At 40.5% G+C, this 27,239-nt stretch overlaps 2 protein-coding genes across 5 annotated transcripts in view; one reads left to right on the top strand and one right to left on the bottom strand.

The window, feature by feature from the left end:
• Nucleotides 1-19,546, top strand: part of FANCC (FA complementation group C) — an 86,243-nt gene extending 66,697 nt beyond the window's left edge. For 2 of the 3 annotated variants that reach the window (XM_063129415.1, XM_063129417.1), the window contains exons 11-15: nucleotides 1,962-2,037; nucleotides 2,187-2,259; nucleotides 5,768-5,942; nucleotides 9,904-10,104; nucleotides 12,817-13,113. In XM_063129415.1, the coding sequence (XP_062985485.1) occupies nucleotides 1,962-2,037; nucleotides 2,187-2,259; nucleotides 5,768-5,942; nucleotides 9,904-10,104; nucleotides 12,817-12,960 (669 nt within the window). In that variant the 3' untranslated portion in view covers nucleotides 12,961-13,113. Of the gene's footprint in view, nucleotides 1-1,961; nucleotides 2,038-2,186; nucleotides 2,260-5,767; nucleotides 5,943-9,903; nucleotides 10,105-12,816; nucleotides 13,114-19,074 lie in introns of those variants that run through there. The other variant, XM_063129418.1, reaches the window with a different exon arrangement.
• A 309-nt stretch (nucleotides 19,547-19,855) lies between these two features.
• AOPEP (aminopeptidase O (putative)) overlaps nucleotides 19,856-27,239 on the bottom strand; it is a 200,479-nt gene continuing 193,095 nt past the window's right edge. Inside the window, exons 15-17 of one of the 2 annotated variants that reach the window (XM_063129414.1) lie at nucleotides 26,315-26,401; nucleotides 24,083-24,227; nucleotides 19,856-20,293 (exon numbers count right to left, since the gene is read on the bottom strand). In XM_063129414.1, the coding sequence (XP_062985484.1) occupies nucleotides 24,087-24,227; nucleotides 26,315-26,401 (228 nt within the window). In that variant the 3' untranslated portion in view covers nucleotides 19,856-20,293; nucleotides 24,083-24,086. Of the gene's footprint in view, nucleotides 20,294-20,338; nucleotides 21,492-24,082; nucleotides 24,228-26,314; nucleotides 26,402-27,239 lie in introns of those variants that run through there. The other variant, XM_063129413.1, reaches the window with a different exon arrangement.

The following is a 27,239-nucleotide window of genomic DNA, read 5'->3' as shown; positions in this document are numbered from 1 at the left end:
GCCAGCAGCCAACTATGCTATAGAAGTTATTTATGTGCTTTGTTGTTGAGCTTTTTAAAAAACATTAACTCAGTCCTCTGTACTTTATTTGTGTAAGTTTTCATGTTCCCTGTTATGATTGGGGATGAGAAGAACTTGGGTGTTGGTTTGGTATGCAGTAAGCAGGAGTGCTGGCAGTTCTTTAATAGTGCCCATGTCTCTTTGTCTTGCTGTACAAATCTGCCTTGGGCCTGAAGAAGTGCAGAAACTTTAGATGTGTCTTTATGACTCATAGGGATCTCTGCAGATAATTGATGTGGAGAAATATTCACATATAGATGTAGTGTAGTAGTTAGAGTGTTAGACCAAGAAGGTGGAGACCCACGTTTGAAGCTCCATTCAGCCAGGAAGCTCACTTGGTGGTCTTGGGCCAGTCGCTCTCTCACATTCTAAGCCTACTTTGTGCAAATAAAATGGTGGAGGAGGGGAGATAAACATGTACACTGACTTGAGCACCTTGGAGGAAAGGAGGCATATACATGTACTGAATTAATTAATAATAATGGGCAATATCCAATGGGGTGCTTATGCCCCTGCTGATACAGTTCCACCCTTCTTGCGCAAGCAGAAGATTTTGCGCTTCCTAGGGGAAGCCCCAAAATGAGTGGAAACGCTGTTTCCGGAAGGAAGGTCGGTGGAGCTCATTTAGATGAGTTCCATTGACATGCCTCCTTCCTGAAACGAGTGTTTCTGCTTGTTTTGGGCTGCCCTGGAAATGCTAACATGCAGTTAGAGGCCACTTGCTCAAAGCAAGTGGCAAGGCTGGAAGAGAACCTGTGGGGGCGGAAGCCCCCTATTGGATTCTGCCCCGTGTCTTGGGTTCCACACAACTCCTTGATGTTAACAGGGGCTGCAGAATATTCACAGGTTCTCCGAACATGTATGTATAAAACGTTGGCGCACACATTAACATCTTTAGACTTTGTAACATTTTTTGATGAGAGTGTGTTTTATATGCTACTTTTTAAATTTCCTAATCATATCTGTTCCCAGTATTGATATGTGGCACACTAAAGGGTAAATGAACAAAAACCAGAACCATTATCTTGCTGGTTCACACCAAGAGGTCATCTAGTCCACCAGTTTGTTTCCAGCAGCCATATGGGAAATTTACAAGGAAGACATGGAGATAATGTTCTTTGTTTCCCATAATCACTTATTCAGAGAGAAACTACAGTTTTGATTTATCTGTCATGGCTAATATAAACTGATCAACAGGGAATTTATCTCCAACTTTCAAAAGTGTGTCATATTGTAGGCCTGGTCTACATGGGCTGCAGAATCTGATTATCTGTCCCACTGTGCACTCTTCACTTCCTGATGTTGAATCTCACATGCCAATTTGTTGCCATTCAACCAAGTGGAAAAAGTTATTTTGGAAGAATTTCACCATCTTGAATAACTTGATGTTATTTGCAAACTTGGCTGAATTGCTCTTCACGCCTGATTATGATTTGTTAAATAGCTCTGATTCCAATACAGGTCCACAGGGACACCACTTCTAATTTTCCACCATTGTGAAAACTGTCCATTTTTATTCCTACTTTCAACTTCGTATTACATAAACCGATATTGATTACTGATCCATAAGAGGAACTTTGTCCATAGAAAGCTTTGGTATGAGATTTTGTTTCAGGGCTTTTGAAAGGCAGTTATGTTGTTTCTACTGGATTGCAGTTTGTTGACTCATTCAAAGGATTCTAATGGGTTGGGGAGGAAGACTTGGAATAGTTTTGCTATTTGTGGCATTGTAAGAGTATAACCAGGTAGTGTTCCTGTTCTTAAGCAGAGTTTGCAAGTTTCATGATTTATTTGCATATTTTCTGATGTCGCAAGTTTTAAAAATTGGGCCATGAGTGATCCTTTTAAGTTCTTGGTAATATTATCACTTTAATATTTTGAAATTATTGTCTTCATTTTAGCATAAGTTTCCACTGAGGGCCTACTTTCCTCATAATCCACACTCACTTGTGATGGCTTTCCTTAAGCATCCCTCAGGTAAGATCATCTATTAAGTCTTTTCCATATTACTAGGCCCTGCAGTTGTGTCTTTTTTAAAATCAATAAGCTCAAGATCTTCAGTTATATTAAAAATTTCTCTTCTGTTTAAGCAACTTTGGTTAATGTTTATCTTTTCGATTTGCCAGCAACTGGTTTACATCAGCATTTGAACCACATTGTTGAAATACTCAAAACAACAGTAGATGTTAAGGGTATCAGGTAAGCAAAAATAGTTATGGTTTCCTTCTCTACTTTTATTTTATTTTCATTCTATTTTAAGAATGATATTTGTTTGGAATGTATTGGTCAAAGGTTCAGTCTCTTTAGTTTTCATTCATTTGGTTCATTAATAAAAAAAACCCACCCAATTTTGAATAAAACTATTTCAAGGAAAAGTCAGAAGATATTAGTAAACCAATCTAGCAGTTTCTTGCTATCTGATGAAACACTTTTGCGTACAAGGGCTTCCCTATTCACTTCAGTGAAGAAGTGTCTCCAGTACTTAGGAGCAGCATGTGAAGCTGTTCACCCCACACTGCATTAAATTTGAATGAGGGAACAAAATCGGACTCAGATTATCCATGGAACCTTCTCAACCTAGGGAGAGGCAATGAGTGGGGTACCGCAGGGCTCAGTCCTGGGCCCAGTGCTCTTCAACATTTTTATTAATGATTTGGACGAGGAGGTGCAGGGAACGCTTATCAAATTTGCAGATGACACAAAATTGAGTGGGATAGCTAATTACCCTAGAAGATAGAAACAAACTTCAAAGTGATCTTGATAGGATGGAGTGCTGGACTGAAAACAACAGAATGAAATTTAATAGGGATAAATGCAAAGTTCTACGCCTATGAAAAAGAAACCAACTGCACAGTTACAAAATGGGAGATACTTGGCTCAGCAATATTACAAACGAGAAGGATCTTGGAATTGTTGTGTAGATCACAAGCTGAATATGAGCCAACAGTGTGATGTAGCTGCAAAAAACCCAAATGTTATTTTGGGCTGCATTAATAGAAGTATAGCTTCCAAATCGCGCGAGGTACTGGTTCCCCTCTATTTGGCACTGAGGCCTCAACTTGAGTATTGCGTCCACCTCTGGGCACCACACTTCAAGAAGGATGCAGACAAGCTGGAATGTGTTCAGAGGAGGGCAACGAGGATGATCAGGTGTCTGGAAACAAAGCACTATGAAGAGAGACTGAAAGAACTGAGTATATTTAGACTGGAGAAGAGAAGACTGAGGGGAGACATGATAGCACTCTTCAAGTACTTGAAAGGTTGTTACACGAGGAGGGCCAGGATCTCTTCTCGATCCTCCCAGAGTGCAGGACACGGAATAACGGGCTCAAGTTACAGGAAGTCAGATTCCGGCTGGACATCAGGAAAAACTTGATATCTGCCTTCTCTGAACTTGGAAGGGAGAGCATTATAGTGAGCCCCAGTAAACGCCCACCTGTATTTATAATATGTAAGGGAGCTCAGATAGGCTGTGGGGCCACCGCCCTGTATATCTTGGGGAGAGCGGTAAATATATAGGATTTGACTTAGATCATTCTGTAGTTCAATATCCCATATAAGCTGCTTAACAAGGTCTTTGGCTTTTTCTAAGCCTATGGCTAGTAGATGTTCTGTAGAGAGCCCATATGTGCATAATTTCTCTTTGATATTATGTTCCACCATTTCTTCTGGTAATTGTCTTGTAAAATTAGGGGAAGCAGCCCAGCTGGGGTCAGCTTAAGTCTAAGCCAGGTAAATATAGTAATTTGCCACACATTAGCTTCTATTCTAATTAATCCACTCCATTCATAGTGTCGCATTGGAGACACTTCTTGGTGTCAGAAATAAGGACCTTAAGAAGATTGTATTTTCTCATATATGGCTAAGTTGGAAAATGGTCCCAATTGTGCTCCGTACAATAACTGTGCTGTCGATTTTGCCACAAATATTTAATTGCAGCTGGAATAAAATTTCCTCCTCACGTTCGAAAGAACCTCAGGATGGCCGCTGAACTTTTCTTGGCAAGTGAGGAGATATAATTGATCTGTGCTGTTCTCCTTCTAGAAGCTTGGAAAATGACACCTAGATATTTAAATCAAAAGACTTGTTCTATCTCATTGTTATCTATATACCATCTGTGGATCTTGTTGCTATTGGCAAACATCATAATCTTTGATTTATTGTAATTAATTTGTAATCGGTCCTCCTTACAATGTAAGGCAAAGGGCTTTAGGGCTCTTCTAAGGCCTATTTGAGACAAGGAAAGAATGACCACATCATCTGCATAAAGCAATATAGGTAGTCTTTTAGTTGCTATTTTTGGGGCGTGCATGTCTAAAGCTTGGAGCCGTTGGATCAAGGAGTTTATATATATGTTAAACAGATGTGGAGCCAGAACGCATCCTTGCTTGACCCCCCCTATTTGCTGCAATTGGGTTAGAGAGCTGCCCTTCTCTGTTAAATCTTACTCTGAGGCTTGTGTTACTATACAATTTGAAGATCAGCCGTAGTAGGTGTTTATCAATTGTGGTGTTTTTAAGTTTTTCCCATAAATTGGATCTTGGGATCGAATCAAACACCGCTTTAAAATCTACAAAGGTTGCATATAGCCGGGAGCTACTACTACAGGTGTATTTTTCTGTCAAGTGCTGCAGAGTTAAGCAGTGATCTAAAGTAGATCTGCCTGTCCTAAATCCTGCTTGTTCATTCTCAAGTATGCTTTCTTCCTCCATCCAGTCACACAGTTTTGTATAGATGTCTTGCGTATAATTTACTAATGGTATTTAAAAGACTAATTGGTCTATAATTTGCTGGGTCGTTCCTAGCCCCTTTTTTATAGATTGGAATTATAATTGCCACTGCCCAGTCTTTGGGGATATATGTTGTTCTATTTATGTAAGTAAACAGTGATGCTAGTATGGTAGACCACCATTCTGGGTTGGCCTTAATTAGCTCCCCCAGAATGGAGTCATTCCCCAGGGCCTTACCTGTTTTTAACTGTTCTATAAGTTGTTTGGTTTCTGTTACAGAGACTGGAGGCCAATACTGTAGCTGGTGATCAAATAACTCTAATGAGGAGGGATATCCACCCAGACCTGTGTGAATTGAGTGAAAATAGGTCTCCCAGGCTGTCACAGGGACACAACAGGTTAATCGCGAAGGGCCTGAATCCGGATAACCGGCAGTAATTCGCCAAAATACTGATGTGTCTTTGGATTGGGTGGCCTTAATCAGTTCTTGCCAGGTCTGAGCTATTGCCGCTCGTTTCTTCTTCCTCAGAAAGGATTTATAATCCCTTTGGGTTTGTAGCATAAATTGCCTAGTAATAGTTGAAGGGTTCTCCCTATATTTGTTATAGGAGTCCATTAGTATTTCCTTGGCCCTTTTACAATCTTGGTCAAGCCAGTTTTTAGATGAAGGGCATGATAAAGGAAAGCTGGAATGCTTCTTTACAACAAACCCCTGCAGGTTATGGATGAGTAGTTCGTATAGGGATACTATCTAGTGTTAAGGGTTTTATTCAAAGCAAGGAGACAAATCTTAGAAAGTGTAAATATTTGCAGTTTTAAGAAAATAACTTAATTTCACTGGCATTGTCATTCCTCTTGGGCAGATAAAAGGTTTTTAAGTCTTCACAGCTTCCGATTCAGTACCTTTTAGGAACTTTTGATGAAATTTAACATTATAATAGATGGAAAATCTGAAATCTGTTTTGGTGCTGTTCCAGGTCTTGTGGTGACCTCTTTGAGAACTGGTTTTTGTTCATTCATTTTGGAGAATGGGCTGATATTGCAGCAGAACAGTTGCTGATGTCACAAGCTGAATCCTCAGATGCCTTCCTGTGGCTTTTGGTATTTTACTATAATCCAAGTGATGAGAATCAGCAGAGAACTCGAACAATGGTGGGTAATTATAGCTATGTGTGTGAACATTCAGTAAGCAGTTGCATGTCTGAAAAGGGAGGCATTGACGTGGAAGAGACTGTTTTGCTGCAACCTATAGGGAAGGGATAGCGAACCTCAGGCAGGCCTGGAGCGGGTCACTATTTGACCCTCTGTGGTTCCCTAAATGTCCATGTGCCACATTCCCCTGGCTCCACCCCCTATTTACCGACCAATGATTTCTCAGCTTTTCCCCCATTCTGAAAGGCCTCTCCTAAGGCAGTAAGAGCTTTAAGCTACAATATGCTGGCGTGGGGTTTTATTTGGTCTTTTTTGCCCTCCCTCTCCCCCCACCCCTCCAAGGGCTTCTCCAAAATTGAAGGCTGAATGTGGCTTCTGGCCCTGCTATAGGGAACGTTTGCAGGAGGGCTTAGAGATCATTGCTAAGGCTGCCCCACTTGCTAAAATTTCTATTCAGAAATCTTATTATTAAGGCCACGACAACTCTACTGAATCTGCAGTACTGTACAATAACAATAATTCCCAGGACTGGACCATGAGTGGGGTGGGCGAATAAAATATCTGTGGTCCATTTTTTTATATATATAAAATAAGATGCACAAGGGGGTTCTATGCTGCCAAGTTTGTTCAGTGCCAGTTATTGTTCTTGAATCATTAGGTGAAAAGGTTTTATAGTGTTTGACAGCCTCACGGTGTGACTGTGTGTTTAAAACTTTGGGTAGGGGTAGCGAGACAGTTCTTCCATGATGACCAGCAGCAGCGAAATAAGTTAATTGCCCCTGCCTACCCCTGCTTTCAGGTATCATATTGATCTTGTGGCAAAGGAGCTGCAGGCCACTTCCTGGCATTCCGACTTTGGTTTACTGCCGAGTAGCTTTTTCATCTAAAGAAACGGGAGCTGCTAGTATTAGTTAGTTGATCTCTATCCTGCCTTTCGATCCAGAAAGATCTTCAAGGGCAGAGAGAGTGGAACAAGGTGCAGCAGCCACGTCTCAGGTGAGCGGCTGAGTGGTGACCCTTGGTCCCATTGCCTAGCTGTGAGCTTCCCCCAAGGATGACGCTTATCATGTTTATTGATATTGGTATTTATTGATGCTTCTATGTGTCACCAATGTTTTATACAAATTAAAAATGTGTAGGGTAAGATATATTTGGGCAGAAACGGCTTCACTGCATTGCAGCACTTAAAATATTATTGCTTCTAATAGTGGTGATGAAAGAAATAGTGGTAGTAAGAAAGGCTGAGAGACTCAAAGGTGGTCTTTGCGTGGTGGAAAATGGCACATCATGTTATGGGCACCACAAAATAATAGTGACATGTGGAAATTTTAATTGTCACTTCCTGTACTTCCTGAGTCGTCTTTCATTAAAATGCTGCCAGGGGTTCTGTTTACACCTTTAATTTCTGTAACCACTCATGTCCTAACTTGACCCTTTCCAGTAAATACTCTCCCATCCCTCCCACGCGTCTTTCTCTCCAGTTGCAAAACAGATGCCTGAGAAATAAAAAGGATAAAAGATTTTTTTTTAAAAAAAAAACCCTCTTAAGTGTTTGATGTCTGCAGCGGTTTCCTCAGAGGGAAGGAGTATGTTTAACCCTTGAATAGGCAAAAAGAAGAGAATGAAACTTCAGCCATTAAACATGTGGGGTGCTATGTAGGGAATACATTAGTTTTGAAATGAAATTATGTGAAATTCCAGCATGGGGAAGGACCTGTAAGTGCGGTAGTCCACCAACGTTTATATTGCCTATTGCCCTATATCAAGCGCTTCAGATAATGTGGCCTATATCAAGGCTAATTTTAGTAAATTAATTTAATTTGTTATTGTTTGAAAGAACAAAACAATTAAATGTAAATTTTAAATAAGATGGAGTAAGTTCAGAAACTCACCTTTGTAAGAGCCATTTCCTATTAAAGATCAGTTCTAGCACTGCAAGGCAAACAGTTACAGAATCAAAACGGCTCCATGTGTGTGTGTGTGTTGTGGGGGGAGGGCTTGGGCAAGATGCCTTCCTATTCCCTGAGTGGGTCGTCGTCCCCATACTCACCACTACCCATTTGCCCGGCCTGTTTCTCTTGTCCCAGTCACTGCTGGGACTCGCTGCTGAGTGATCGCTGCTCAGAGGCAAAGTGGGCCGGGTGTCTGCAGCTCTTTCTCTTTGCTCCATCACTGCATTCTTTATCAGAGAGGGCAGCTGAACAGGCAGTAATAGCAAGAGGAGGTGCAGGCCCAGGGGGGACTCCAAGGGTTGGCAGCGGACGTCCTGCTGTGGCGTGGGCCTTGAAAGGTGCCCAACAATGCTGACCGCTGGCCGGAGTGTCATGGTAGTTAAAGCATCATTCTGTGCCCCACTAGCACATGCATTGTCTATATTCATGTTACATTATGTTGATCTGGTTCTGTAAGGCGCTTGCTTAGAAAGGAGATGGTCTTGGCATCATTTGGGGAGGGGCTGTAGTTCAGTGGTAGAGAGCACCTGCTTTGCACGCAGAAGGTCCCAGGTCCGATCCGTGGCATTTCCAGGTCGGGCTGGGAAAGATCCCTGCCTGAAACACTGCCAGGCAGTGTTGACAGTACTCTGCTAGGTGGACCAATGGTTTGACTCATTATAAGGTTGCTTTCTATGTTTCCAACTGCTTGAAGCTTTTAAAAGGAAAAGCAGAGTTCAAGTGTAATACATAGAAAAGTAACATATGCCTCTTATGATGGAACAGGAGCAGCATAGGTTCATCCTATTGTGACTGACTTCAGAGCCATTGATCTGGCCAACATAAGGAAGCCTCAGGGGCCAACACTGGCCCCACCCTTGTCGCAATCTCCTTTTCTTGGCATAGCTAAGGCAAGGGGGAAATGCTGGGGCAGCAGTGCACATATCTACACTGTTAGTATCTGTGCTAAATCCAGGCACCCCTATAAGGGGATTGGATATTTACCAGCCTTGGGCCTCCATATGCAAGAGGTGGCCCATGAACCATTGACTCAACACAGAATATCGTAGGATGAAATTATTAATCACTAGAGGGGGTGGAGGGTGGGAAATCGCCAATGGTAATGCGTTTTATCCCACATAAAATGGGATATACAAGGATTTCATATACGAACCTTTAAACCAGGAAACACATTTATAAATGTTAAGCGAACTCAATCAGGAACTCAGTTGCTCAGGGCATAATCCTGTGCAAGTTCAGACAGGAAAACATACTTGGAGTTGTAGGACATTTCTCTGTCTAAACATGCATAGGATTGTGCCCTTAAAAGCAAAGTTAATGTTGGCAGGTAGGAAATGTTTGTGTTGCCTCTCTTCCCTCCCCATTTCCTATAGTGCCTTTTATGTAGCAAATATTTTTAGGTAATACTACTTATGATCCGGCCAATAATTTCCTTTCATTCATAGGCTCTCGAATCCTGCTTCTCTTTTGCCTCCAGAAGCTGTTTGTTCTGGCCGCTGAAGGGAATGTGTGGCAAACAATACTAGAAGGAAGCCAAACCCCCCACCCACCCCCCATCCCTGGACTCATATCAGAATTTTTTATCGGTCGAGGTCAGATTGCACGGGGATTAATTGATTTGTAGCTGCCGTATTGTAGTGAACCCTCAAAGAGCCTTCTGTTCTTTTTCCCACAATATAACAATCTGTCTTCATTCTGCTCTGTGACTTTCACCATTTCCTCTTATACAAAAAAAAGGTCAAACCCTGGCTCATAGCCCCCGGTACTTCGTTTTTCCAGACTTAAGGAGAAAGGGGTTTTGTTGTTGTTTTACATCTTCATTCTGCTCCTTTTGAGTCTTGCATTTCCTGGCCCACGATTTCTCTCCCCCCTCCCCCCATCTTACTCCCCCATCTCCTAAACCGGGCAAGGGATCAATGGTGTGCTTTCCTACAAATCTGAGGAAATGAATGTGACTTCATTTTTTTTTTTTTTTGTTAACCCTTATTCCATGCAATGATTATCAACAGGTAGAAGCGAGATCCGTATGTGACCATCTGACAACCTTGTCAAGAAATCCAACCATTTCTATCACAGATCTGCAGACTGCAGTTAGCGGCAAAACGAACATAAGGCAAACAGGGACCAAACACCTGGTTATGCATCTGATTATTAGCTTTCTGCTCTTTACTTCTGGTGGACAGAGGATAGCCAAAGAATTCATCACCCATGTAAGTATTTCTTCTTTTTTTATTGGTAGCAGAATATTTATTGCAACTCCTGTGTGGGACAAATCAAAATTTTGCACAGTGAATTGAATGAGAATGCCCCTGTGTGTGCACATTAGAGTTTCGGCCTGGGTTCACACAACACGCTCACCCATGGTGGGTTAGTGTATCATGCGAACCTGGACAGCTTTCCACGGGGTGGGTTAATTTTTTTAAACAACTGACGATACCAACCAGTGGGTTGTGCTAGGGTTTGCTTTACCCACGATGGACTGGCCTGTTGTTCGAGCCCAGGGCAACCAATCCATCATGGGTAGAGGGCATCAGGCGGAGAGCCATTCAGCAAGAGTGGTGGAAAACCCTGTCACTCTTGCTGAGCACGACTGCAGTCGGTCTTTGCGATGGCAGCCAAGCCGCTTCCTTTTCCCTTGAAGCGACTGCCCCTACAAATGTGCGGAAATGGCACTTCAGTGGGGCCGTCACTGTTCCCCCCGTCCCTGCTCCGTTTCCCCACCCCCTTTTAATAATAAGCTGCTGTTGCGCTACAACGTTATTGCGGCTGTCTACAATAGAGAGGCTTGACTTAGTCAGGTTACCCACAGGGTTCAAAGGCTTCTTCAGAACCTTGGTGGTGCCCTGCTTCGAATCCCCACTTGCCTCAGTCCCCAGCCACTTTCTCCGGCTTCCCTGGGTTTTTTAATCCCTTGCACTTTAACTGCTCTTAAAGCAATAAGAAGTGAAAAGTGGGGAGGCCTGTGAGGCACCCTGAAAAGGAGGTGCTGGGGACTCAGGAAAGTAGGTATTCAAAGCAGGGCACCAGTTTTTCATAGGTCATTGCTCCCTTCACTGATTTTTTAAAACCTTTTGAAAAAATCATTCATGTTGCTCTATCGGAATTCTGCTGGAGTGACTGACAGCAGAGGGACATCATCTTCTTGTTAAATCTCAACAACAACAACAACAACAATATATGGAGAAGAAGGGTAATAATGCATACTACACAGAATAACTGTATACTACTGTTCAGCATCAGAGGCAGTATGCCTATCTACACCTGTTCCTGGGGAAATGGTACTAGTACTACTAAGCATCATCATCAATAACAGTAGTAGTAGTAGTAGTAGTAGTAGTAGTAGTAGTGGATCGGTTAGAAGGCTATTAATGGGGTGGTGGGATTTAAAGTGTCCAAACCTTATATAAATTATTTGAAACTTGGCATGCACATGCCTTCTAACTTTCTAGCTGTTAAGTGCGAACCAGGTCCATCTCTCAGGAGAGTTGGGGGTGGGAATTAGATATGTGAACAGGAATTAATTGATTTCCATGGTGTATTGCACAAAAATAGCAAAGAGGCTTGTGGCATCATAAAGACTAAGAGCATTTCTACATGAGGCTTTTATTGTGTGCTCGTGATTGGTCACTCATGGCTTTTTGTGGGTCCTTTACACAACTCTGGCAACTTGCAGGACGCTCCTGTCCTTTCTAGCCATTACAATTGCTTAATTTTCTATGAGGAAAATCTGATAAGAGACTGCAATGGGTGATACATTTCTGGTGAATTCTCAGAATCCCGCTATATCGCAGCACCATCTAGTGGCTGTATACTGAAACATTCAGAACTTGCCCAGAAAGGGAAAAACAAACAAACATGTGAAACCACATGAAAAAGAGCCAATCTCAATCCTGCAAGGAATCTGGACTCAGAAGCCTTGTTAATGGTGTGGAATTTTAGCCTTGTGTAGAAATGCTGTAACAAATTTATTCTGGCATAAGCCTTCATGCACGCTGTCCACTTCATCACGTGCAAGGAATAATTCAATTTGTTCTGTTGCAGCAATCTTGAATGGGTGATTGTGGTCTCAGTAACTAAAGTAACATTATGTCCAAATATTGTTTTGTTGCCTTGAGTGTTCATTGGGACTTAATTTTAGTAGAGTCTATGCTTCAGAACCTGTTGTCTTCTACTGCTCAGCCTAGTAGGGTAGTGGTAAGTGCTGAAGCACAGGCATTCATTATGACAATCCCCAAAGCCATGCCCCAAAATTCAGGCAGATGAGTTGATCCATATCAACAAACCAGTTCTAGCAGTTTTCATCTCTACCACAAGCATGTCTTTTGTAAAACTAATTGGTCTTAATTGCCTATTCGATACCAAGGCACCACAAAAATCTTTGCATTAAAACAAGATAGCTCAGAACAGTATATGTTACTTGGAAAACAGATTCTGCCCCCTCCCCAGCAGTCTGAGGTTTGCAGCTAAGCTCAGACAGCACAGAGAAGCTTTAAGGGTGGCAGACCGATGAAGCCATTGTCCCTGGGAATCAGAAAGTCTTGACGCTTCAACCCTGTGAGCCCAGCTGCATAGCAATGAAGAGGAGAGGGCCTTTCTTTGCTGAGTAACCACAACCAGCTTCCTGCCATGCAGCAGGGATTAGGGACTTCCCCTTCCAGATCAGAGGGCACCAATTCTAGTCAGGATTAAGCACTAGCACCCATTTTAGAAATTGATGGCATTTCTTTCCACACCACACCCCCTTATTCCTTTTCTGAATGTATTAGCTGTTTTGATTTGTGTGTGTGTGTGTGGTCAACAAGAACTATACAGCTGTAAACTGTGTAGCCTTCTATTGGATAACAGCAAATTTGTCTTTGACATAAAACAACACATTTAAACTTTTTCCATTCTGTGTGTCCCCCTTCCCTCTTCCCTTTCAGCTTGTAGTTGGAGGCCATGAAATCCCAGAAGTCAGAGACCTTCTTATCCGACTTTCAAATAGAGTTAGTCAGCTTGGAGTGGAACATCAAAGGACTTTAAAACTGGCCAATGAACTCCTCCAAAAACTAAAATGTAAGGTTTAGTTTCATAGTAATATTCAGTTTGGCCCAGTAATCAGACTAACTAATCAGAACCATTCAGTCTTTTTTCATGAACGTTTCCCCCCTTAATTCTGAAAGAGAGGTCTCTGTCTGATATTGTATGAAATATACAAATAAATGGTAAATACGGTTCAAAAATGTTGTTAATGATCCTAATGAGCAATGTTATAACTGAACTTTCTCAATTCACACACTGATTAGGATCTAATGATGGCTTAGCAGTGCCTTCTTCTAGTTCACTCAGTCCAAGATGCATCTTAAGGTTGAAGATAAAATGTTATTGGACTGAAGGATTTTCCTTATGTAGCTTAAATGCTTGTAAATCTAAAGTGCTCTTTGAGCATTGATTGGAATCATCTTTTGTTCCTTTGCCTTGTTGGAGAAAATGTTACATGTTTTATTGATAGAGTCTTTCTAGTCCAATGGAGTTGCTTGTTTCTGACATGCCACTTTGTAGAGTCTAAGCCCCATCACAAGCAAGTGATTGTTAGCAATTCCTTTTGAAGTAAATGCCTGCATCAGACCAACCACCTTCAGATTTTCTTTCTCTCTCTCAAAATGAAGCAGACCTCATATTTTGCAAAAGTAGCATTGGTTAGCAAGTATGCTTTCCTTTGAGCAACGCCAAGAAAAGATGTGTACAATTTAGAAATGGGTTTTGTTTGATTTCTCATTCACAGCAATTATTTCTATAACCTACCAGTCATAGTTTGTGCAGTTATGTGCGCTGAAGTTGTAACGTTCCCAACTTTTCAGCTTAAGTCTCAGTGGGTTGAAATAGTAGATCTGTCTGGATACCTGACACATTTTGTATTTGCAGAAAGGGCACACTTCCCGGAAAGTACACACTTAGATGTTTATTCATTTCTGAGTTTACTTTATAGTTTTTTCATTGAAGACCTGCCCCAAAATGTGGATACTGAAACTCTTACACCCACATATTTCTTGAAGGATGGAATTATTTGTAGAAAAGAGCTTTGAAAAAGGAATGAGTATATAATCAACATCATACTATGAATGGTGAAAAATAGCTATATCAGAGTGTGGGTGCTCTACCGGCAGTGGTTTGTGTACCCAAACGAGCCATTATTCTGCCTTCTGCACTAGCCCACAAATTTGTATCAGGATGAGAAATGATGTGTGCGCTACTCTGATTTCAAGCCCAAGAAATAACCCTGATGTTGTCCCACCTTGTTCTGGCAACCAGACCTTATGATTATATGAGCTAGGAGCTTCCCACAATGTATAGATCACGCTGGATGAAACACAGGATTTCTCTCACCCTTTGGTATGTAATGTAGCCAAATTGGCAGCTGCTGCTGCTCCCACTCACGCATCCAAGTCATAAGCCTCTTATATAAATGTATTTACTCAGCATCGTTTGATTTTTTCAATACAGTCTTTTACAGAAGCTCATTCATATTTCAAGGTATTGATTAGGGCAGTGCTTTTTACTTCCCTTTAGAAAATGTACCATTGCAAATTACCCTAGATGCGTGGGGCTTCTGTAGAGTAACTAATAGTCTCTAGATGCATTCTGTGCATTGCAATGCAGCAAGGTTAGGAAAACAGCATATTGGCAGGTGCTTCAGGTGCTCATAATTCACAGCAACAGCAACATGTGGGTCTGTTTAAGTCCACCTACTAAGCTGGCGAACGCCTGAAAACTGATGTGTTTTTTCTTCCTTCCAAGGACTCGCCTGAACACTTTAGAAGGTGTGTTCATGGTTGCAATTTCAAATGTTACCTTAGCATTGATTCTGGGAATTTGCATTGGGGTGGTCCATTCGAGAGCAAATGCCAGGAAGGAGTTTCCCTTGCTTATTCTGGCTATCTTCCTTCTCCCATCTGTCTCGCTATATAAAAGGCGTTAAAACCTCTAGAACCGATTTCTGAAGGGCTTAAGTGTACTCAAACTGACTGGGTCCTTTTAATGGTCAACATTGTACAGCCAACTTCAGTGAAGACTGACGTCTCCCACCTCCATCTACCAAAACAGAAAGAAAGAAAGAGAGCAACCCAAAACACTCTGGACTACTTTCAGCTGGCAGCAGCAAAGCTTCAGTAGTATAGTTCCTACCAGGCAAACATTTTGCGTTAAATAATAATTTAAGTACCAAGAGAGGAAAAAGAAAACAATTTAGTGAGTTCATTACTGCTAAGGATCTGGCTTTCAGCCTGTTAACTTTAATTTCCCTTTTAGCTTGTTTTGCTTTAGACACAATTGTTTTCTTTATTATTCTTTATTTGCCAATTAATCTCTGCAGTTAAAAAGGTGGAAGAAAAGTTGCTGCTATTTCTCCAACTATTGTTGTGCATTTCTAACTATTTAGACATCGTTTCACTTCCATGTTTCTTGCCACCATTCCTTCATGCACCTGCTCAGGTAAACAGCCATAAAGGATGTATGGATAAATCCATTCTGTCTGTGTTCTACGGATCATCAGGTGTCTTTTGTTCCTTCGTCCACGCATTGATGGATTTGGATTTTTTTTTAAGGATGTACAAGATTTGTTTGTTTGCAAATGCTCATTAGCGCAAGCCCACATTTACACAAATCCCCCCAAAGTAAACAACATCAACAGCAAAAAAACAGTCTGTAGAATTTGTGTGACTCGGAAAAAGCTGGTCCACTGCGGAATCCACAGATCAAATTCAAAGAAATATGAGTTCATTTGAATCTATAATTTTTCTGAAATTCCTAACAGAAGGTTCCATGTTTGAAGGCACTTAGTTACTAATTTCCTTTTGTGAAGACCAGCCAAGATGGCTACAGTCTTGTTCTTACCTCTTAGCGAAGAGAGGGGAGTTCATGAGAACAGTTCTCAAGGACTGTCTAAGAAAAAAAAGTTTGCTGTGCACTCTTCCCAGAAAACAACACCTGGGAAGTTACCAGCTCGGCCTAAAGCCGCCAGTAATTGTTGACTGGTTTCAGCTGTGGGGAAAGCGGCCTGGTGGGAAGGGACTCCGCTTGACGGGGAAAGGGGAGCTGGAGGCCTGAGGGGCTTGAGATTGGTTAGAATGGGTCATGGTACTGGCAGGCCTGAAAAGGGATAAAGGAGTTGGCAACCGGGGGGGTAGCCATCTTCCCTGGGAGTACAAGTGTATAAAGTGGGGGATCCCCGACGAGTTGGCTAACAGCTCAGTATTAGAAAAGTTTTTTGTGTTTCAGTGCCTGGTTGATCTGGGGAATGATCTGTCACCTTTGAGGCAAGGTTTATGGTGGGTTAAGGTTTCTTTTTATTGCTGCTAAAATACCTTAGCCCTTCACTTCCATTCCCCCTCTTCCTGCCCCCCTTGTCTGTGTTGTGTGCTTTTGGCCAAGGCCTTACATGTTCGTTTTAGTGATTTTAACTGCTTCGGTCCTTAGTCTGCTGTGTGTGTCTGGTTAGTCTCTGAAAGGCTGGTTATTACCATCTTGGTACGGGGATAGGGAGGTGGGAGTCTGGGCAATCAGATGATTGGTCCAGAGCCTATCTTGCAGGGAGGTTGGGTAGACCCTAACCTTTCTTCACACCTTTGAATTCTGAACATATCTTCATATATTTTTATAGCATAGTTTTACAGAACTTGCATCAGTTTCTGTTCCATTCACTGCTCCCCTATTTTGTCCTCATGGCACCTCTACTAGCATTAGTTTATTGGATGTAAACTTCCTCTGTCCCTTGCCTTAAGGTTTTAAGATTTATAAATGAATCCACTTCCCCATTTTCAGCAGCCTGGTACTCCCAACTAATATGCAGGATTATAGCTCAGCGGTAGAGTACATGCTTTGCATACAGAAGGGCCCAGGTTCAATCCTTGCTATCTCCAGATAGGGCTAATTATTATTATTATTATTTATTTATATAGCACCATCAATGTACATGGTGCTGTACAGAGTAAAACAGTAAATAGCAAGGCCCTGCCACATTGGCTTACAATCTAATAAAATCATAGTAAAACAATAAGGAGGGGAAGAGAATGCCAACAGGCACAGGGTAGGGTAAGCAGGCACAGGGTAGGGTAAAACTAACAGTATAAAGTCCAAACAACATCAAGTTTTAAAAGCTTTAGGAAAAAGAAAAGTTTTTAGTTGAGCTTTAAAAGCTGCGATTGAACTTGTAGTTCTCAGATGTTCTGGAAGAGCGTTCCAGGCGTAAGGGGCAGCAGAAGAAAATGGACGAAGCCGAGCAAGGGAAGTAGAGGCCCTTGGGCAGGCGAGGAAACCTGGTGGAAAGTCCAGAGAGCCACTGCCAGTCGGTGTCAACAATACTGGGCTAGATGGACCAATGGTCTGACTCCGTATAAGGCATCTTCTTATGTCTGCATGCATAGTTTGGCCATGGGGCTGTTCTGGGGAAAGAGGCTCCTCTGAACTGGTCTAAGCATCGTCACAAAGACACACACGCACACTGCCAGGCGGTGTCAACAATACTGGGCTAGATAGAACAATAGTCTGACTCAGTATAAAGCAACTCCCTATGTTCCTATGAGAAAAGTTATTGCAAACCCAGACCATTCCAATCTAATGTTCTACAAGAACCCTACATTTTATTATGTTTTACTGAAATGTAGAAATCTTTCATACAATTTTTGTAAGAAAATAGACAATTTGCAATGGAGAAGCCTAGAATTTTTCTCTCTGCTAAAGTTCTGCGATCTTACTAGTATCTTTTTGTCCCATTTCTAGCAGTTATTGAGCCTCACTGTTAGAGAAGCATAAGTTGTTTGCAAAGTGAGAAAGGAAAATCTAGTCTGCAACGGTAAGTCCTATTAGGAAGGAAGTCTGATTGAGATCAGCGAATATTCTAGAGCAGTATGCTCAGGTTCGGAGTCCATCTAGATCCACCCTAGGATAGCCTCCCCCAACCTGGTGCCTTTCAGATGTTTTGAACTTCCAACACCCATCAATCCTAGCCAGCATAGTCAAGGGTCAGGAATTTGGTGAGTTGCAGTCTGAAATATCTGGGGGGCGCTAGGTTGGGGGAAGCTATCATAGAGAACGTGTTGTTGACCTGGGACACATCAGAAAATTAACTTGTCCTCTAGCCATGTTGCAGCATGAATTTTGTGGCACCTTAAAGTGTAACAGATACACTTTTGTGGATTAGAGTCCACTTCATCAGATGTCTAAAGTGTTATTCTCAGCAGGTATTTCTATATACACAGAGGTATATAGAAAATGAAACCAAATGGCATTGAAATACAAAAAGTAGCCTTTGACAATTCTATGTAAAGCTTAAGGTAAACCAGGGCGGCCTGGGGTGTGGAGATCGGAGTGTGAGCTCTCTGATCAGGCTGCCTATATATTTGAAGCCATCATTTGAACATTTGGAAAATGTAATAAAGATCCTCTGTAGCTACAGAAACTGCATATACAATTTGTGGTGAATCAGCATGGAGTTAGGAGTAGTACAGCTTGAACTATTCTGTCAAAATAATTGCTGACACAATGTGTTCTTGTACGGATGAGAGAACATGATATTTGGGAAGAGAAATTAAAATAGGAAAAGGAAAATGGCATTTTTAGCATGTGTTCCAAGCTTAGATTCCCTACCCTGTGCCTGCTTACCCTTCCCTGTACCTGTTGGCATTCTCTTCCCCTCCTTATTGTTTTACTATGATTTTATTAGATTGTAAGCCTATGCGGCAGAGTCTTGCTATTTACTGTTTTACTCTGTACAGCACCATGTACATTGATGGTGCTATATAAATAAATAATAATAATAATAATAAGATTCCTGAAATATGTAGAAATTGTCACTCATAAACAACACAATGCTTGTCTGATGTTCTTTGACATTAAAAAGGAACTAAATATAAGCATCGGAAGAAATGATAGTAGTGGTACTATCATGTCTATTGGATTTTTTCACTATGTCAGTAAGGTGGCATAATGAGGGAAGGGAGATGTGAAAAGAGATGCTTGAATGTATAACTTAGCAAACCAAAGTAGCTATAAATCACAATGCCAACTAAAAAGGCACTATCTCTTTCATGTGCAATGCCAAATATTTGCTCTTTAACTTTTTGAGTCTCCTTAGCTTTTGCGCATTTCACAATAGAACAGCAAAAAAAAAAAAATGCTTGCTTTTCCTTCATTATCCTCTGCAGAAACTTGTGAAATAGAGCATAACTTCCTTCATGAATAGGCTGGATACTTCCTTGAATACATCAAAAGGTCTCCATTAACAGCCACTGCTGCAGCTCAGTATGGTGTCATACAAACTCCGAAATTGTCCTGAAGTTGGAAGACTGAATTCAAGACTGCTGACAAAGTATAATTCAACTAATTAAAGTTTTGGAACTGCACTGTGGCTTGGGAGGCACAAAAAGAGCGAGAGCGAGCGAGCAGCTCTTTCTGTGGGCGCATGGGCAATGGGGGAGTGCCCCATATGCTGTAGTTAAGCAGGAACAGGACTTCAGCTTTTGTGCAGCCAGAAGGGCTTTGAATTCTTTCATTTTGTTTTTGTACTCATTATCTTGAGTCAAAACATACAGGGTAAAATGAAACTTTATACTGTCCATAGATCTAAATGTCTTGGAATAAAAAAGAAGTCCAGCCATACACAACATTTCCAAAAATAGTTTATAAAATTATTGCCAATCTTACAAAAAATGGGTTTCTACAACTATTGGGATTAATAACAGCATCAGTTTCATTGACAGCAAGGTGACCCATCTCATTAGTATTATACACAGAAAAGAGCTGTATTTCACACTAGAGTTATCTACATCTAATGTTCTGTCCATTTTACATTGTGGCAATAATTTGTTCATAGAGTAGGGCTATATAATAGTGCAGTTTTCTTCATTCTTCTGTCCGTGAACACATAGATTTAATTTTAAATCTAGTTAATTTTGCCCATATCGATGTTAAACAACACAATACAATTGTCAACCAAACTCCAGGATTTAGAGTAATAAAGAACTATTCTCCAAACCAGCTCAAAGTAGATTACAAATTTAAATTTTCCAAATTAAATTTTTAATTACCAATGGTTGCTACACTTAGATGTAGGCCCTATTTAAATGTACAAAAAATGCCTATTGTGATTTTTGTTGTTGCCACAATTGACACCTGTAATACAGAACTGTCTTAAGTCATGCATTGACTTGTGCTAGGCAGTAAGCTAGAGTAAGGGGCTGTAGGGTTTTTCTCTGCTTGACGGCCATAACTCTGGAAAAGATGGAAAAGATCAGTACTGGGGTAAAATATTTGTCAGCTGATTGTTTTAGTGGTCACATAATCCTTCCTTTGATGTCCAGAATCAATGAAATCCTAGCACCACCAGCATTTGGTAGGAGATATATTAAAAGTCTCTGATCTTTCCTGTAAGGGAAACAGTAGTAAATCTTATTACTCTGACACAATAAAAAAATGCTTATAAAAACATTTTCATGATGAAAGAAATGGCTAGTCTTTATTGTCCTGCTTCTTGAAAGAGCGCATCTCTGCCAATCTAATTTTCCTTGAATGCATGTGGAAGAGAATCAACAACTGGAACCTGATATTCATGTGAATGTCACATACTTCTGTCATAAGACTGAATGTAATTTAAGAAGACTGTAAGGTCTAGCATTCCATAACATAAAAGTCACACCAGCGTGGCATGAGGAGGTATGATAATTATGGTGACCACCAGAGCAGCTTCCTTGAAAACATACTTAATTTGAAACAATAACAAAAGTGACACATTGCTGCTGCCCCTTTTTGAAAACAGTGACTGGTCGGTTGAACGGCAGAAGAATGACGTGCTCAAGATATGACTACATTTTATTTTCTCCTTGAATAATCATAACTTGACACAGCCTACACATACCTCATCTCACCCACCCACCAGCAAAGCTACTAGCTCCTTCTGCAAGACCATGGTATGTAGTCCATGTAAGGATTTGTGATCCACATCAAAGTATCAGTCTGTTCTATCTCTGGTTTCAGACATGAAGTGAGACGTCTGTGTGCTTAGTAAAGAAGCCTTTTTGCTTAAGGGCTCGACTCCTGTTCCTGCTGAACTGAGCCAGTATGTAAAATCAGAACTGATATCAGCTCAGTAGGCACCGGAGGACGGGTCCATCAACAGCCTGGAACAGCAACTGCTGCAGGGAGCAGCTCCAGTAAGAAAAAGTCATGTACTATGAGCAATAATGCTAAACTGCAACTTCAGATACAAGAGAGCTTCTTTCATTTATGAGTTTATAAGATACATTTATAAGATACAATACACAACATCACACTAACTAGCTAAGTGCTATGAAAAGCAGAGACACACCCTTTCACACTTATTGATTACTTCTATACTGCAGCCACACAAAGAAGTTTTCCCAGGTGGATTCTTTTCATTCTTGACAGGAGGAAGTGAAGTGCAGTGTTTGTTTGGCTCTTTCGCAGGGCTTCTTCCTCTGTTGTAATGTATAAACTAGATTCCATGCAGGTATTTGCTATGACATCACAGTAGCAGCAATCAAGCCCTCTGACATTTTAAGAAAGGTTTCCATCTCAACTTCTCTTCAGGTGCAGAACTTAGCCACTGTGAACAAAGAGGAAATCAATCACTGTTCACCAATCAGCTAAGCTCTGCACCTCACTAGAGAGGTCTTCATCTGAATATACTTAAAATGGCAGCTGAAGTCCTTCAGTGACTTGTTTGTACATTTTAGGGTTAGTAGATTCATGGGTTTCCAACAGGATGAGTATGAAACTGCCATTATAGATTCAGTAACAGAAGCCAATGTCATGGTTATGTGGTAATCCCTGGCAATGTGATTTTAATCTTAAGTCACAAATCAGCATGCCAGGAACCCAAACAACCAAAACAGGAAGGAAATCTGGGTAGCCTCTCGTTAAATTCTGTGAGCTGTAACAATTATTCCATCCAGATACTGTAACTTAAGGACCTTTATAAATCCAGCTTTTTCACTCATTTTATTTACATGATAGAATATCCTTTGGTCACCATTTTGGCTACTCAAAAGAAGACACATGGATCAGTTCTAAAAAACAGTATAAATAGTTTATAAAGTTGCCATGTGCTACCGAATTAACATCTTTAACACTTTATGTGGCATGAGAGAATTGTGCACACGCCAGCAGAATAAATCATAAAAAAAATGTATTTCTGGCTTTCTCTTCTCAAACTGGCCATGATGTTACTAACCTGCAAGGTATCATTCTGCATTAAATCATTTTAATTGCAAGATATCATTTATACATTAAATAAGACAGCAGTCCCATTACATATAAACTAAAATGATGTGAGCATAACTAATGCTTTTCCCAGCTATTAGCTCTGTAAGTGGAAATTAAAATCATTTCTTACAGCAAATGCTTTCACTGAACTGATTCTTTGATACTTTACATCAGCCTTCCCTAACTCAGTGCACTTCAGATATGTTGTACTACAATCCCCAGCTAGCACGGCTTGGCCTATTTGGCTGGAGGTGACAGAAGTTGTAGCACAACAGATCTGGAGGCGGCTGCTATACATCTGTAGGGGAATATAGTCATGACCAATCACCTGCATTGATGGGAAAATATTACTATACTTCTGATTAGATTCAGAGAACCAAGGGATTAGTGAAATATTCCTTACAAATAAGACAATACAGATAACTCCTATACCAAGTGTCTACATATACTCAATTTGTTTGCAATCCCACCATAAAACGTTTTGTATGTTACCCTGGCATAGGTATTGGTGTTGCTCTTCCTAGGCATTAATTCCTCATGGAACAATTTTGTTAATCGTTGGCCTCTTATACAATCTCAAGTGTAAAGTTATTTATTTATTTATTTATTTTTATTTATTACATTTTTATACCGCCCAATAGCCGAAGCTCTCTGGGCGGTTCACAAAAAAGTTATGTGAACAATCCAAAAGATTCACCTCTGTATAATGGTTGACATCATTACACAAAAGCAAAGGAATGCTGGCCTGGAAAGGAGGCTTATACTAAATCTTAATTACTTTGTACAAGTATCATAAAAATTACATCACAGATAAATCAAATAGGTAAGTGGGAAATATTTCAGTTAAATTGTACACTTAAGACAATATTAACGTTGTTGTTCAGTGTATTTTTGTGAACCGACCAGGGAGCTTCGGCTATTGGGCGGTATAAAAATGCAATAAATAAATAAATATTAAGTGTTTAGTGCTGCTGTTTTAAAAAATACACTGGAAAAGTGTCGGTATGTCTGCTATGGGATTGCAGAAACCCAATTTATGTAGCTTTATCTGCCCCTTCTACATAACAAGTTGACCTCAGAAAAACTCAGATACAACCAAATATTTAAAATGGGTCAGTTTTCCAAGAACCTGGCACAGACAATAAATGGCCAGCCCGCACCTGGATCTGCAAAAACGGGCCTGGCAGGCAACTGTGTCTAAATTGTTCCTTTCCTATAGTGATCTCCCTCCATCAAAACTGGAATTAAAGGATTAAACTGTTACCATTCATTAATTACATGAAATAAAAAGGTATATATTCTGTGTTTACTACAGGTATATACAAACACATGTTGTTGTTGTTTATTCGTTCAGTCGTTTCTGACTCTTCGTGACTTCATGGACCATAGGTTAGTTTTTTATTGGCTAGGAGTTCTATCAAAGGTCCAGGCAGCTATGGGGGAAGAACAATATAACCTCTGCTAAACTACTGAATCCAAAAGGTCTCTTACATGCTCTTGCTAGCCATCTATTGCATGGCTCCATGGTAAAAAGAAAAGCATCGAAGTCCACATGCTGATGCCAGATGACTTGTTGCAATATTCTTTCTGCAAAGAATTAAGAACTGTACAGTTGGACTGGCTTCTTTTTGGAAAAGACCATAGGTCAGTTCAACAAAAGAATGAATATTTGCTCACAAATAGAAATAAGGTTATTTGCTTAAGGCTAAGATGCTTCCTTTGTATGAAACAAATGCACTTTGGGGAAAGATGTTATTAATTGTTTTTATATGATCCATGATTTAACCCTTTGATGACCCTATTGCTGATTATGAAGAGGTGATATGATTTTAGTGCTTGACGAATAAACTTATTCAATTCATTCATTCATAAGCCATTTTTCCTCTCTAAAAAGGTAGGCTCTGAATTTAACTTTCTGAGAGAAAAAATCACCTTCTCAAAATAACATCTCTGCCACTACTTTAGCTGAGGAGGCATCCATTTGGTCGCGGGTTGCGGCAAAACTTTTATATGCAATTTCTTGCTGTTTTGCATCCTCATTCACCATCAATTCTCCATATAAGTAGACACCCATTGCCTGAAAAAGGGGGGAAAAACAGTAATCCTATAATATAATCAATTCTAGTATGATGGCTGTAAGGATAACAGACTGTACCTAATTTTATTATTTTTTAAAAGATCAACACATAACAGGCACAAGGTTTTTTTCTGCCTAAAATATACCAATATGCTTTGTGAGAAAATAGCACAACACAACTAGCAGCTGGCATTTCTTTAAAACATCAGTGTGGGATTTTCTCTGATATTTTCCAGGTTAAATACAAAAATCTCTGGCAAAATCTAATGTCTCGCTTCTTTTGCTGTGATGAGATTTCTCCCTCCTTTCCCCCCTTGTGCCCCAAAATCTTCTCTGGAGGGTCCCCCAATCCTCCAGAGATTTTGAGGGCGAGTGGAGGAACTGGAGGGGAATTGCCCACGCCCCATTCTGATGCTGGAAGCAGTTTCGTCAGCACAAGTAGGAAAGAGCCCAAGCAAAATGTCAGGCTTGTATGCTTTCTCCCCACCCCCTCTCTGTCTTTTACATAATATTAAGCCAGGATTCTGTGAAATGCTAGTGAAGTTCTTCCTTCAGCTGCATGGAAGGAGAGGGGAACAGATTCCACAACCCTGAGGCTTCAACTTGGGCACCTTCCTCCTTAATGTATTTAAAATGTGAACTGGCTACTATCTTTATTCTGGGCAGATCTCTGTTACAAATACGAATAGGCTAGCAATATAGGATTTAAATCCACTGGAAGCTGTTAGTAATTTCTTTGGTAAGATTCTGGCAACCTATTGCCTACTGTCAAAATGGAAAACAAAGTCATATTGAGAGTTCTCATTCTGATTTGACTTATTTCATGATTATTTCTCCGTGATTCAAACATCAACATTTAGGAAACACTGGTGCTTCTGTTATCCTATATGTTAAAAGGTTACATTTGCATTTTCTTCAGACTTCTGAACAACCAAGTCGTCTTTCAGGACTGGAAAGCGCAATGGAATGCTTTATTTCTTATATTACCATTGCATAGTTTGCATAAAGTTTTGGAGAAGATTAAAAGAAGTGTCTAAAGCCCCACAAATTTATAAGATTGCTGTACTGAGTTTGTGTATCTGTTGCCCTACTTTTTAGGGTGTTTTTTTTAAAAAAAAATCCTCACTCCAAATAAAGTTTTGTGGACGTTCATGCCTCTTATGTGAAACCTGAATTTCTTCTGCATTAGTGCTGTCGCTCCCAGGATTTTCTGCTACTTTGTGTAGGCTTCTAAATATCGTGGAATGTGATGCTAAGCAACAAAGCACAAACAAAAGGAAAACACAGGTGTGTCGTACTGGCACGCTATAGGAGTGAATTACAGTCACGTACCACTGGGGAGCTTCACCAATACTGCATTCTATGGATGAGTTTCCTCACCATCCTTTTCCAAAGCTAGTTGGTTTATTCCCCATCTCTACAGTTCTTGCTTACCTATCCTTGCAGGATTTCTTTGCCCAGCTCTATTCTGAATTTAACTTCTTGTTTACTATAAATGTCATGGTGGTTCTCTCCTGTGTTTCAGTAGACTACCCAGGCCAAGGATGAAGGGGAAGCCAATTGATGTCAGCTAATGAAGAGGATGGATAGAGGATGCAATGCTTTCTGAACTCTAAATCTGACAACTGCAGCAGTTTTTCATTTGTTTAACGACAGGCTGCCCTTGGCTAAACCCTACAGAGGGGCAGGCAAACCTAAAGGCCCTACAAAAGAAGAGTTTAAAATAATTAGGAGGAAATCAAGCTGAGACTCATATAAACTCCAAAGCAATGAAGTGAGGATGGGAAGAACAGAAGAAGGTGTTTTGGGGCACCATAAAAGAAAAGGTGCAGAAAGGAGAGATGTACAGAGCCAGAAATTGTTGGAGATAAAGGAGGATAACTTTAACTATGCAACCAAATCTTTGGCTACAAGCCTCTAGTAGCAATTTTGAAGTATTTAAATCACTCTAACAGTTCAAGTTACAATGAACAGAACAAGGTTTATATTCATGGAATCTTTTAAAGGTCATTTCCATTCCAATATATCTATACGCTACATACTTATAATATTCTGGTCTATGGAAAATATTAATAAATAGTACTGACCTGCTCTTCGTTAAGGAATTTCTCAACATCAACATACCCTGCTTTGAATTTGTGTTTAATAACAAGCTCACACCATCGATGCCGGACCTTTAGCAAGAGAGAGAGAGAGAACATTAACCAAACACTAATTAAAGTGTTGTTGAATGACACACAAAAATTACAGTTCATGTTTTAAAATGCTGCAATCTTGATTAAATACGATGCGCTCTCAGAAAAAAATGTGTGTGGGGGGAATAACACTACGTTCCTATTTTTAACAGCAGTTGCCATTTTCAGCACTTGGCCGTGCATTACTTGTCACCACTAGATCATTAATACTAGCCAGGCATGGTAAAAATAAAACACGGCTCAACGGTAATTAAAATTAATGAAAGTCTGGCTAACCCTTCTCCAAGATGGTTATAATACCAAACATTTAAAGGTATATCAACCTTATCAAATTAATTCAGGTTTATAATCATTTCATAATATAAAAACCTATTAAAATTATACTGAAATGCTTTATTTCATAAAAATATGCATCGTTTACCATTTTGGGACAAGCTACTGTTCAAACTAGGAAAATACTGAGAATTGTTTCATAGTGTGATAAAAGAGAATTTTCTCGGCACAGTAGGAACTGTCCAGACTGCTCCGCAGGGGAAAATATTCCAGTCGTGCTCATGGAGAGCTTGCAGAACATGCGCACTCACAGGGCCTGGGCCACAGCCACAGCCCGCTTATGCTCGGAAGGTATGGAAACACAGCCTGTGCATGACTGGCAGCACACAAGCTCAGAGAGCAGGAGGAATGGGATGGAAAGGGGCCAGCAAGCCAGCATCCGTCAGTAGTCGGAATTTATTTCTTTATAGTACTGATGGAAATTTCCCAAGTTGACTGTGCAAGATAAAAAAACTGCCACTATGAATATAACAAGAAAGCAAAT

Source organism: Elgaria multicarinata, chromosome 6, assembly GCF_023053635.1.
Source record: "Elgaria multicarinata webbii isolate HBS135686 ecotype San Diego chromosome 6, rElgMul1.1.pri, whole genome shotgun sequence".
NCBI lineage: Eukaryota > Metazoa > Chordata > Lepidosauria > Squamata > Anguidae > Elgaria > Elgaria multicarinata.
Note: the sequence above shows the minus strand (reverse complement) of the source record. Positions and strands in the feature narration are given on the sequence as shown.